The 13639-nt window shown below is 40.4% G+C and overlaps 1 protein-coding gene across 1 annotated transcript; it reads right to left on the bottom strand.

Moving 5' to 3' along the window:
- Positions 1-283: 283 nt before the first annotated feature.
- Positions 284-2381, bottom strand: LOC104836083 (chromosome unknown open reading frame, human C4orf19). Its single transcript, XM_010574429.1, has 2 exons — positions 2350-2381; positions 284-1235 (listed from the first exon to the last, which is right to left on the bottom strand). The coding sequence occupies exons 1-2, from the start codon at positions 2379-2381 to the stop codon at positions 284-286; spliced, it is 984 nt and encodes a 327-aa protein (XP_010572731.1).
- Positions 2382-13639: the final 11258 nt, after the last annotated feature.

The raw sequence follows: 13639 nt of genomic DNA, 5'->3' as shown, positions 1-13639 counted from the left end.
GGGTATACAGCGGAATATCCTGTGTGGAAGAAATGATGCTTTGTCCTCCTAGTTGGCCCCATACAGAAGAGTGTTAGTATTACCGTTAGCCAAGAGAGCACTTCTGTAGGTCAGGCAGTAGAAATTAAAAGGCTGTATAAAACAGCTGAAGGGACAGAGGTTTAGTCCCAACTCCTTTTATATATGCTGTTCATAACAGCTGTCCACATGTGCTGTACATGTGTTTATATAGATCCAGAAACAAAATCTGGATCTTACCCAGTGTATTAGAAAGAAACCTTCATTAGTACTCGTCGTCATCTTCCAGGTCTTCCCCTGCAGTTGCAGCTTCCAGTGCAGCCAGAGCTGCTGCAACTTCTGCATCTTCCTCCTCAATTTCTCCATTGATGTCTTTATGGTTGGGGTGTGTGGGTGCCTGTGCTACTTTGGTAACAGCCACAGCAGTGATACAACCAGTAACGTCCTCACTCAAACATGCAGAGTCAGTTTTAAAAGGTTCAATACTGCTCTCCTTCATAGGTGAAGGTGGGGTTACACAAGGGTCCTGGTCCTGTATGGCCGAAGGCCCAGTGTTTTGATCTGAATGTGCACAATTGACTGAAAAGCTATCTTTTTCAACATAGTTCCTGGTTTGATTGTAATTTTGGGGATAATCAATATCTGGCAGCTGTATGGCATTGTTTTGTTTCTCCAGTATTGCAGTTTCTTTGAGAAAGATGCTGTCTTCTGCAGACCAGGAGTTCTCATCTTGAATACTGTTCGGCTCATTGCAGGCTGCATTCCTCTGGCTGCCTGTCTCTAGGTCAAGTTCTTGGCCAGACCTATTTGAATTGGTGTGAAAGTCTCTATTGCTGGCTGAAGAAGCGTCTGACTGGCTGGAGGTTCCCTGTTCACTGTCGTCTTTCACTGGGTTTGTGTTGGGATTGGGTGTGGAGTGCACTCCAGCACAGGAGTTGCCACCATTGGCTGCAACATCAAGCTTTGCAACATGCTTTACAAGGCCATCCTCTTGAAAATCACTGCCTCCGTGGTTCCAGAGAGTTTCTTTTGTGCTATTTACCTGATTTTTATTTTCTGTTCTGTTTAGCCCATCCTTCTGGAGTTCATTTTTATGTTCTTGAATTTCACTGTTCTCTTTGAATTTGGATTTATTGCTGCCTTGCTCATTGTGTTCATAGCTGTTCACTTCATGAATGCATCCAGGTGATTGTACTTCTTCTGGATCAAAAATATAGCTGGAGTAAGGAAATTTTGTAGAGGAAATGTTAATTATGCTGTTAATATCAGAAAAAAGGATTAAGTTTCATTTTTAAGCTGGAGATCTTGAGGAACTGGTGTCACTAAACTTTACCTGGCATCCTGAGAAAGAGCTAAACTGAATGGAAATGCTGTGCTGTACTGTAGGCTGCTGTGTCCCAGGACTAATCGTAACTAGTCCTTGTAGTGAGATTTACCAGGAGCATAAGGAGGATGTCAGAGAACCTCATGCTGGTTGTTGCATGTTTCCAGCTTTATTTTTTATTTTTTCTGGGGTGTTGATTAACCAATGAGTAGTCATCACATGTATTGTTAATTAATATGTTCTCATGTAGTTGATAAAGTATCTCCCTTTTTTCCCCTGGTGTTCTTTCTTTCAAGTCTTTTCATAATTTTTTAACTTTTGTCCCTTTTTTATTTTTGTCCCCTCCTTTTTCCTTTCTTACTTAATTTTTTTCTTCTTACTCCATATTTTCCTTGACTTCTTCCAGAGCCTCTCTCTTTTCTTTATCTCCACTCTTTCTCTCATAGCACCTGTTTTCTTTCCCACTTCCTTACCTGTTCTAGAGATGTGGCCAAGGGAAGGAGTAACCATCAAGTGGGGCTGAAGTGTTGTCTTTCTAAAACTATCTAGTCTTCCTCTCCAGGGTGACTTTTAATGTGGGAATTGTTCCCACAGCTAACTCCATTTAAAAGCTGTGATGGAAGCAAGGATCTGTAGTTCATTTTCATTGCTTAGGAGAGAGGGAGGATCTGACAAAATCTGTGCTCCTCATTCTACTGAATTGAGGGAAGATCATGCATGATATCTAAATGAGAAAAAGCTTTGCTAAATTTGAATTTTCAATGCCACACAATTTTTTTCTGTGGGATAGGAATTACAGAATTGGAGCTCAATTACAGTAAATCAAAAGGACGTTCACAGGAAATCAGTATGCCTATGCTCTGGCATGACTTTAAAGATACTGTAAACTTTGGGAAAACTCCAACCTTGTAAATAGGCTTAATTTAAGCAACAGGTGTAGGGGAGCGCAGACACATGTTTTAATGCATTCCTTTTATTCACTCTAAGCAACTCTTGTTCTGTTGTACCTTTGTATCATTTTGCAGCACCTGCACCCCATCTGGATTTTCTTTAATCTGAAAAGAGAGAGAGGGAAGGCATGGGAGAGGGGGAGTGAGTGAAGCATTATGAAATTAATGGATGAGCAATTGCATTGAAAATTACGCTCATGTTTAGAAGGGTTTTATTAGCTAAAAAGAAAGATGCCTACACAAGAAAGGATACAGTACAGTTCAAGGTCGTCTTAGGCTGCTCTCTTGCATTGACAGTCGCCTTTAGTTGGGGAAAAATCTGGGGAAGGATTTAACAGTTCTTAAACAGATAGTGGTGTTCTCCCAGAATATTTTCCTAAGCAATTTTATGACTTGGAGACTCCTAAGTCAGAGCAGTGTTTGGTGGTGGTTTTGGTTTTTTGTTTTAATGTGGTAGCTATTGATGGACCCCTCCTCCATGAATTTATCCCCTTGTTTTCTGAACTCCAGTAAAGTGCTAGCACCTACAGCATCCTTTACTTGGGAGTTTCGCAATCCAGCCTTGCCTGTGTAAAGAAGCGCCTGCTTTTGTTTGACTTGAACCTTAGCAGTATTTGATGCCTTCTAGTTCTTGTATTAGAACAGATGGTGAGCATCATGTCCTATTGTCACTATAGTACAGGTCCTGTACTGCCCCTTCAGTTTTGATATGCAGTCTGAAGAATCCTCATCTTTTTAAATGTTAACCATACTGACAGTGTTTCATGCCTATAGATTGTCCTTGTGGTGGTTCACTGGGTCTTTTGCATTTCAACATCCTTCTTCGATGAGGTGTGGGAACCACAAATGCAGAGTTCTCAAGGTGTGGGGAACCACAGATTTATTCTTTCCTAGTAACTCCTGTCCTCACTCACTTGGCTCTGTGACAGCTACAGAGGACTGAGGTGACATTTTTGTGGAACTGTCTCTTAGTTAGACACAGACATATTGCCGGGATTGGCACTTTACTATATGCAGTGTGTTGCACCTGCATTTCACTATGGTAAATTCTTCAGCCTTGAACTAGAACTAGCAGAGTGTTTGTGGTTTGCTATGTCTCTGTATATTGCAAGCTTTTTGTGTATGTGTGTCATTGCCTGACGCAGTGAGATGCTAAGAGCTATCTATTACATGGTTCATATGCCAAAGTCTTTTATTATGGGAAGAAATAATTTGCTAATTTCAACCCTTGAGAACTTTTATGTTCTGAATCTAAAGTGAAGATACAGATTTGAACATCCCAAAATCTTAGAAAAAACATTATTCTTTATAGATTGGGGCTATCTTATTTCAAGTTAATCAAGTCAGGACAAGTTGATAATGTATTGTCCATTGTTATTCACGCTCCTACTTTTTCTCTTGATGTTCTACAACCTCACATACTTTTGCCATTGCCTAAGGACAGCAGCTCAGTTCCCATAAAAAGAAATTGATGGTGCAAGGTCAGGGTATTTTCTAGAGTGATTTATTCACAAAACACCAAAGGAAGGTAGTATTGATTTATTCTTACCAGGCATGGCCTGAACTGCACACCAGTGATTATGCTAGCAGAAATTACAATCAAAACTCTGTTGTATGGGCTTATTGTCTCACCTTTTTTTCTCTAAAATCTGACTTCCTCTGGTGTTAGCACTGAACAAAATGCCTGATGACTAGCCCCTCATTCCTGGAGTCTCTAAGGTCCTACAATCATTCAGCAGCTGGTTTTACCTAGGGTATAGCTGCTCCTTCCTATGCTTTTTGTCTTTGTCTGCATGTGAACTATTCTGGAAGAGGAACTTCTTTTGGGAGTAGCCAGCTTGCTGTAGCTCAGTGCCTGTTGGGACGTCTTGTAAGCCAGCTGCTTTCCTTCCTCTGTCTTGGTGCTGCTTCTCTCTCTTCTTTAAATGCACTCTCTCTTCCACATCTCTGCTGATCTTGTGCTGTGTGTTGTCATCTCCCACCCCTCAACAACGTCACAGCAGGAATTCTGATACAGAGTTTTTCATCTGAAGAGGGTGCGATAACTGGTGAGGTGGTCATGTGTACTGACCCTCCTTATGTGCAGTTGCTCTGCAGTACAAAGGTGGTTGGAGAGGTTTGACTAGATACGGGATTTATTTGAGCTCGCTGGTGTAGCCATCTTTTCCAGCCAAAGAGGCATTCTTAATACAATTTTCTTTGATCATCTTAAAAGCTTAGTTAGCTATAGCTCTTCTTTAGATTAAGATTGATTTGAAGCTAATTCAGTTGAGCTATGCCCTATGTGGACACTTGTTTTGGTTTGACTGACATCTTTAGTTTTAGCTTAAACCTGCTTATAACCTGAAAGAAAAAAAACTGCATAAAGTTGTCCAGCTGTTGATAGACTCAACCTTCAAGTCTCAGTGGCTGGCAGGTTACCATGTGTTAGATAAGTCACCATGTGATCTCTGTTCATGGGAAAGGCAATGTAACTTGGCTTATGTTAAGCCTCTTTCTGTACAGACTCTTATCATCCCTCATGCTTGCCATGGGCTAAGAGTATGCAAATATTATTTCAGCTCTGCTAAATCATGATAACTTCAATTACTGTCAGTTGCCATGTGAGCCCACTGAAATGCCCACACAGCCTTTGGCTTCACTTTAAAGTTTATCAGTTTGGTGAAACGAGTCCCAGTTTTTATGTAGACCAGTTCTGAGAACAAATACTGCTTGTAGCTGGGTGTGGGCACTTCAGGTCAGGCTGCTTCTGTTTAAACTTTTATCTGACAAATTTCCTACTTAGTGCTTTTATTTATAACTTTTTGTGATTTTTAAAGCACAAAATCTTGCTCATAGGTTTTAACTGTTGGGAAGTGCCAATTGCTGTCCTTTATTCTGTTGTAAAGAAGCTTGTGATCATCATAGAAGGCGATTATAAATGGAAATTGCTGTTGTTCTCGCAGGAAGCACTTTCCTGTTTGTGTTGTTTAGTTACTGTTTGAATTATCTCTACAGCTACTGTGTTAAGCTTTTCTACTGATTAGTTCTTTGGCATGAATAAACTATTACATATGGAAAATACTTTGTTGTATTATCTTATAAATTATTTCACATCCCTGAAATAGGAATATAGTTTTACAATGTCACTGTATGAACACTGGTTTGTTTTTTTTCTCTTGCCCTTTTCTTCCATATTTATAATAATCTTTCAAGTCAAGTTGGAAAATAATTCTGGGGAACAAATTGCTTTTATAACATGAAAAGGCATGCTTTAATCCTACTTATGTTGTTTTAGGTACTTTGCTCTAAAGACTCATGTATTGTGATGTTCATAGTTCCATTAACAGATAAGCAGTATAATTAAGCTCTTCTCTGGAGCCGTTTGAATCAAGCACATGCTACATACAGACTTGCAACAAGAAGTGGTTAGAGAGCTCAAGCAATGGATACTGATACGTTATCTGATACTGAGTGTAGAAACATTGCATTCTTTTATGTTCAACATTTTTTTGGCTTTTTATAAGACTTTTATTCTGTTAGATAGTCTGTGCTGCTAAATTGGTTAGATAATTTTAGATGAACATGACATGATGCGGAATGCTCGCTTGCATAATGCTTTGGGGGCTAGTTCCCCGCCCCCCCCCAAAAAAAAGGCTGCCTGTCTGAAGTGGCAGTAAAATGCTTGGCCTTAACATTTAGATTCTCAGAATTCAGATCAAACTGCCATTAATCTTTAGACATCATTCTTTCTCAATCATGAAATTCCTGAAGACCTGTAAATTTCTGTCACTGGTTATTATGCAGTCACTTAATCCTGAACACTAACACATCACCTGGCATTAAAACTCTACTAAAATGTTAAGTACAGATTTTTATTTTTTTTTAGACGTGCACTGGAACACTTGGGGCATTTACAGGAAGGAGATGGAGCTGTTCAGGTGAGAGGAATGAAGGCGGCCTAGAATTAAATTTTTTTACTCTGCTAAATTTTGAACTTTCACTTTCCAGCTTTGAGTAGCTGCTGAATCTTCTAAAGTGTCTCTCTGAGGTTGACCTTGTACCAGTTTCTACAAAATAATCAGATACTTGCAGCATGAGAGAGTAGGATAGCCTTGTGGTTTGCATATGCACTTGTCAGTGCTTGCTTCAGTTAAAGTTAGGATACTTTACTGCAGTGAAAGAGATGGAAGAGGCCCAACTCTTTGTGTATTTCCCGCAGATACACCAGCAGACCTTTAGTTGACCATGCAAAAGATAGTCTAGATATAATGTCCTTGCAATGTATTAAACAAGTGTTCACAGAGAGACCAGGAAGACTGGATGTTATCAAAGAGTGACTTCCTTCAAAGGAAAATGATACAGAAGAGCAACTGTTTTAAAATCAGTTGGAAAAAAAATCTTACTATGGAAGGAGATAGTAATTAGACTTAATTTGAGGAGAGCAGAACGCCAATCCCCTCAGTAAAACAAATGCTGAAAAAGGGGAGGCTGTTAAATACTTTTGTGGTGGCAGCTGCTAAGAGAATGAAATGGGACTTTTCTTAAATTGTGAGACCTTGCTGAGGATAAAAGAGTAGTGTCTGACTCCAAAAACGTAACCTTGCATTTCAAGCTGCCATGTGCTTTAAGAGAAGTCTGCTTTGGTTTATCAGATTTGAGAGAAACAACATATCTGATTTTAAATTATGTAATAACATAGCTTCTATTGTCTATTTAAACTGTAGCTGTGTTATGAATAAACAAAAGGCAAACGAAAGATAATGTAATGAAAAGGGAAGGAGAAATATTTTGGAGAAATAAAAATGGTTTGACAACCTTTCTCAATATTCTTGGAAGTTTACATAGAAACAGAAGGCGGACGATCTTATTTTTGTTCATGGTGTGTTTTTTCTTCTGTCTTGATGATTTTTTTTTTAAATATTTATTTTTTAAAAACCCTCCAGGAGAAGAGACAGAAAGCTGAGGGGAGAATATATTAAAATAGCTTTTCTAGTAGGTCTCAAATTGATAAACTTTGGCTTGTGACTTTTGATTGGGTCATTCTTTTTAAGCCAGTTGGTCTTTTTGTTTGGGTTTTTCTTCCCCTACACCCTGGTGCTTTATGAAGTTTTGCTGTTTTTTGGCTTTTCTCTCTCCTCCATCCTTTCCCCATCTAGATTACAAAGTAAGGAGTGTCTTTCTGTGTATGTATTATCTGGGCTGCTGAGCCTGAATGATGCATCGTCCAGAGGCCTGGGGCACCTCTCTCTGATTACTTTTTCCAGTAGAGGCACCTGTCAGACTAGACCCTACCAGTGTCTTCCCCATTAGTCTGCTGTGCTTTGCACTCCTCAGTGAAACCTTTCCATTCTCAGGCTACAGGCCTGAGCTACTAGTCTCTGCAATGGACAGAAACCCTCACTCACCAAAATTAAGCCTGGCTGTCTCACTGCTAACACAAACACGATTTACTTAGTGGTTTGGTTGTTGTTTTTTTTTTGCTGGTGAGGTCTCGTATAGAATCCAAGTGCTAACCAGCTAGGAGACATATGCACAGAAGCAAATGTGGGAAGAGAAAGCGTTTGCAGAAAAATATGTACAGAGGGAATATAAAGAATTTGGGGTGGGAATAACCTTAGAGAGCTCTAGCACTTGGCAAGTTTCTCTAAATGGGAGGTGCAGTTTGCCTTCTGTGCTGAGTAGGCATTCACACCTCAGAACATTTCAGAGGCTGTCCTCAGCATGTGCCAAGGTCTGAGAAAGGGTCAGGTGTGTCTAGGGTGGAGGAGGGAAGTGCAATGTTTTACTGAGTAGTAGAGGCAGAAGAACAATTGCTCTGGATGACAGATTATATAAAAGAGGCACAGAAATATTGTGGGACAGATGGTAGAGCTGAGAAGAACTATATTTAGAAATTTAGAAAACTAGTAAACATACAGTAGAAAAAAATACCAGCCTGTGGTAGAGGAAGAGAGAGGATAACAGGGAAAAGGTTGTAAAGGAAGAAACAGCAGGGACATAACTTTGTTAGCCATGCACTGTGCAGGCTAACCACTACTATTGGATGAATATCATCTGTAAGAACTGTCTCACTTTGCTTAAAATACAGACAATCCTTAAAATCCTGTGGGTTATTTTCCTGACCTTAGTCATTATTCTGAGGCCAAAGGGCCTCCAAAGAGAGAGAGAGGAAAAAACCAAACACCATCCTGGGCCCAGAATTGTCTGAGCAACCTGATCTAGTGGAAGATGTCCCTGTTCATTGCAGGGGGTTTGGACTAGATGACCTTTAAAGGTCCCTTCCAACCCAAACTATTCTATGATTCTATAATGCTCTGTGGAGATTAACACCACCACCAAAACCCTTGGAGCTGACAGAAAAATGTCTTCTGAAAACAAATTACTTTCCTACATAACTCCAGATCAGTTCTACTCCTGTACCTGAAAGTTACAGCCCAATTTGGCTGGAACAGTCACATTTAGCATATAGGTGAAAACCAAAAAAATTGTGAAAATTAAAGTGGCATAGAATGCCTGATCTTTTTCATCAAGTCTCTAGAGTCTTTGACAACTCTCGTCTTACAAATTGTTGCCTCCGTAACAAATACACTAACAAGGCTGTGCCTAATTCTGCATTGAATCCACTTAAAGCTGGACTGAAGTCTGTCTACTTTCATTTTTCCTGACTGAATCTTAGTCTGGAAGTTTATTTTAAAAGTGCTTCAGGGAACAACTGAATTGTCATAAGTAATCTAAAATAAATGAACTAACCTGAGGAAATACCATAATCTGCTCCCTTATAGGAAGCAGGTCCCACCTCATGGGATCTTTTGGTCTGTCTGTATTTCTGTGGCTGAATTGACTTCAGTCTCTTTGTTCAGACTTTCTTAAAGTGCAGCACTGAAGTGTCATTTCCGTGCTTCAGCCATCTTGCAGTCCAGCCCTAGTGAGATACCTGGCTGTGCCATCCTGCTGATGGAGTATGACCTGCAGATTGACTTTTGAGTCACCCTGCAGTCCCTGCTGCCTGCATTGCCCTGCAAGAAAAGGGAACTGTGCAAGTGGATTTCCTGGTGCAGCTTGGTTTACCCTCCTGTTTTGAGGGTATTTATGTATTTTTTTGAAGATGATTCTTTCTCTTTTTTTCTCCCTGGCCAGGCTGAAATGAGCGTATGGATTGTACATTGTTCAAGGCAGTGGCCTGATTCTTTTTGTGTTTTCGTGACTGAAGTGTCAAACTTCTGGGTGATATTACACACTGGCACTGTGTACAGACAATGGCTGTTTGTTTCAATGAGGGAAGAATTTGATGTATTCTGTGTGCTATTCAAGGCATGAAGTTTGGGGTTGTTTTTGTGTGTAGGGACTTAGGGGTATAATTTATGATTCTTCCCAATGAAGCCATGAAACTGATTTAGCCTCGTAATTTTTTCAAGGGAGAAATGTGGCTTTAACCAGGGCAGGTATCAAAACCTGGAGTTTCTTATACCTTGGAAGCATGTGTTGCTTGTTATCTGGGAATTTATAGGACTCGGTGAGTTATGGCTTCATAAATTTTGATGCTTTGTAGTCTGATATAGAGTAGTTCTTTTGTTACAGAGGAAGTAGCTCTGATATCACAACATGGTTTTGCTTCATCAATGTAGTACATGGCAGAATAACAGAATCCTTAAATGACAAAGGTATGTGAGCAGTCATAGCAAGGGGAAAAGCAAACCAAGTAACACTTAAACAGTATTGTTTCTAATTAGCTGAATCCCACACTTTTCAGGAGATAACAGAGCAAAATGATTTAATATCAAACACCCAAATAACAAACACTATGCTTGCCTGATGAACCATCAATACAGCATCAGCTAATCACCAGACTATGGCCTACTCGCCAAATAACCAGTGGGAATAATGTTTTCATGATTTTAACCTCTATCTGCGTGGTGTCATCTGAAAACGCATGCATGTATTAAGTGTTTATCCAGGAAATTTGTAATAATAACAAAGACAAAAATTTGCACTTACTGTGCTCTTTGTCCCAGGATCACAACATTAGCAGTCAACACTAATTACTATGTACATGAAATAGTACAAACTGCAAATTATATCTTTGGATTATTCATAACAGCATTCAAGGGAGAGTGCAGTCTCCTAGCTGAGAGGTGTGTCTGCTGCACAGGAGTCAATTATGTCCTCTAATTGTGGGTGCGTGCTGTGCCATTTCTCAACACTGGGGAAAAGCATCCTGCCAGTGTGATGGCCAGCAACAATCTGATGAGAAGCGACTTTGGCAGTCAGGATGCTCAGAGTAATGGAAATACCTGCTTACATTCATATTCTCACTCAAAGAGCTGAGAAAAGGTCAGATTTAGCCTGATTCTGCTGATATTAGACAAATACGTGCTAATTATCTTAGATATGTGTAGTTGTACTACCAAGAAACTATACCAGTATAGTTGGCAATGGCAATACCTGCCAGTTGTTATGTGCCAGTGTAAATAATTTAGCTGGAACGGGGAGCATCTGAATTGATGCAAATACAACATGAGAAACTGCTCCACTTGTTTACAGCTGCTCTCTCCCCAGGCATCTAGCTATGTTTTTATCAGATCCTGATGGTATTTCTGCTCCTGCCTTGCCCCTTCACCTTCTTGCTTTTTCATGCAGCTGTTTTGCACCAAACTAAGATGCAGTGGTGGGCAGGTCTCAAGGCAGGGAAGCTTGAGTGTTGCCAATGCAGCTTGAGCACACCTGCACTTGTTTGCAGGTGTGCTGGTGAAAGGGGAAGGTAACAAAAAGTAGATGCTATCAGTTTTACAAAAGGTGTTTTGTCTTGAGTTGTAACTGTTGGTTATTGCCTAAGCTAATCTTCCAAAAAAAATGTAATGATGTGCATAGCTATGTTAAGTCCTGCTAGCTCCTCCTCAAAATGTCCTTTCTAAACCAGTAAGGTCAGGCAGATCTTCCATTTAGCCCTAGTGGCTTCCTGACAGTATTAGTCAGTATATGAAGTCCCATGTTTCATTCTCATCATAGATTCCTATTTCCACTCTGCCAATGTTTTTTATTTTAATGTAATTCTTGTACTATTTCATTCACCGACTAATCTCTCTGGTAGCTGTAGGCTTTTTTGTAAACACCTCTGAAAATGTAAGGCCAGCTCACAGGGAAGGTGGGCCTTTTTGTGAGGCCCTTATTACTGTAGTGGAGTACCCTAGAGGACACATGGGCTACAACGTGGAGGTGATCTGAACGTGTCCTTTTTCCCTGTTATGCTCTTTGCAATTGATTTTAAATATTTAGACGATACTTAAAAGGAAATGCAATCTCTCTGACTAATTCCTCATCACTCACAGCACTAGGTCACAGAACATTTCCCTACCCCCATTATTTACCGTACAAAATGTTTGTTTTATTTTTTATGATTAAAAGGAAGAGTGGAGCAAAGGGTAAAACTCTCACAATCATTAGCCAGTTTGCTCAAAGGAAAAATAAATACAGCTTGTAGCATAAAAACACTCATTTCCTCTTCAGCCAAGCTTATTCCCTACATCTGGTCTTCCCAAACTTACATCACTGTCTGGTTTTTAAGTTACTGAAGTTTATATTTCCTGTCTTCTAAAATTGTTAATCCCATAAAATACAATAGCTTGTACTCTAGTGAGGCCTAAAACCCTGAATCATGTTTAGGGCCATACTGTGCAGAGGCAAACATAGAAATGTGCTCCTTCCCAAGGGATGCATGGTCTAAAAGTGTGACAAGGCAAAAAATGGATATGATAAGCAGATGGTCATGTATGTGTGAAAGAAGCAATCAGCAGAGAAACTGTATTTGATTCAGTAGTTGTGTTAGGCTAGGCCCAACTGGGGATCTGTGTTTGGGAAAACAGCTGGAGCCTCAAAATAGTTATAGCCAATTTTTAGGTAATAAAGAGGGACTGTATCTGAAATCTCATCTCTCTTGGGAGGTTAAAGTGTCTTTTTGCAATCTTGTGCAACTTTGCACTTTGGAGAACGGATTCTTGGGTTCCAACCCTTGGTCTGAAAAACCTTGGTTGTATCTAATGTCTTTTTAAAACACTTAACATAGAAGTAGCTCTAGAATCAGGGCCTGAGGTAGTGCTGCCACTGGGCTACAATTCACAGGATCCTTTGCTTACACTTTGCCTGGAACAGCTCCCTTCCCAGTGGCAGGCTTCAGCAGCCTTCTTCACAGCAAGCCATCAAGGACGTGACTGATAGCTGTGAGGCATAGCTTTGAGGCTGAGGGTCAAACTGAACCAGGGCTCCTAATTTATGAGGGCATTCTCTAACCCTTTCAATACTATGTAAAATAATCACCGCCTCCTCTGTGGTTTTGACTGGGAGCTGCTGGTGCTGCTGTGTTTTAGATTGAACATTGTGTTCTTAGTCTGTGTGAGATGTGGCTTTAATGCACCTGCCAGGCTTTGGAGACTCAGCAACACCATGTGGTTTCAGGCCAAAGGAGATCTGGTGTAGTCACACCTTAGGGCAAGGGGTTCATAAGCTCTCAGCAGAATTGGCTGGGTGTCCAGCTGAAGTGCCTTGTCCCTCCGGGCATAGAGGCGTGTGGATATTGATTATAAATCCTTGCTCTTAACTTGGACTCCCTGTTCTATTATATCTTTGGCTGGACAGCCTTTCCTGATTCCTAATACAAATAGGCTGCTTATTTTACAATTCCCAGATGAACTTGGCAGGAGATATTTTGCTGAGACCTGGCAAGATGGTGAGAGCTCTGGTATGTCCATCAAAAGAGCTTTAGTCAGCTAGACACCTGGGTGGAAATGCAGTGTCTGTGGACTTCCAGAGAGTGCTGTGGATTTCAGTTTTGGGCTTGGGCACTTAAAATTCACTGAAGTGTCACCAGGACACTAAAAGTAGGAGTTGGTACAAGAAATACTTTAAGATGCCCTATTTTCCTGACTCAAAAGGCTCTACCCTGACTGGATGTTATACATCTGTGGGACATACAGTAGATTGGCTTGGGCTTAGTGAAATGGAAGCTTGAACAGGGTCTGAGGACAGGTTGTCCATATGGATAACTTCTTATTCTGCTAGCTAGGCATTATACCACAGAGAATCAGGGTCCCACTGGCACAGCAGTGGTATGGGTAGAAACTGAGCATTGGCAGCTGATTTGTGACTTTCCTCCCTGAGGACAGTGGAGACTTCACGTGTGTCATATATATGATGCAGTAAATCTTTTCAAGAGAAAAACGTGACTCATTTGCCTCATTTGTCCAGTCTTGCAGGACAACTCAGATTCAGCTAGAGTAAGCGGCTTGTCATTTTTATGCCATAATCTTTGTGATAAAGAAATGATGTGGTGGGTTAGGTTTTTCTATTTATATATACATGTACCTCTCCTTAG

This window comes from Haliaeetus leucocephalus, unplaced genomic scaffold (assembly GCF_000737465.1).
Source record: "Haliaeetus leucocephalus isolate CR32 unplaced genomic scaffold, Haliaeetus_leucocephalus-4.0 Scaffold439, whole genome shotgun sequence".
Classification (NCBI taxonomy): Eukaryota; Metazoa; Chordata; class Aves; order Accipitriformes; family Accipitridae; genus Haliaeetus; species Haliaeetus leucocephalus.
Note: the sequence above shows the minus strand (reverse complement) of the source record. Positions and strands in the feature narration are given on the sequence as shown.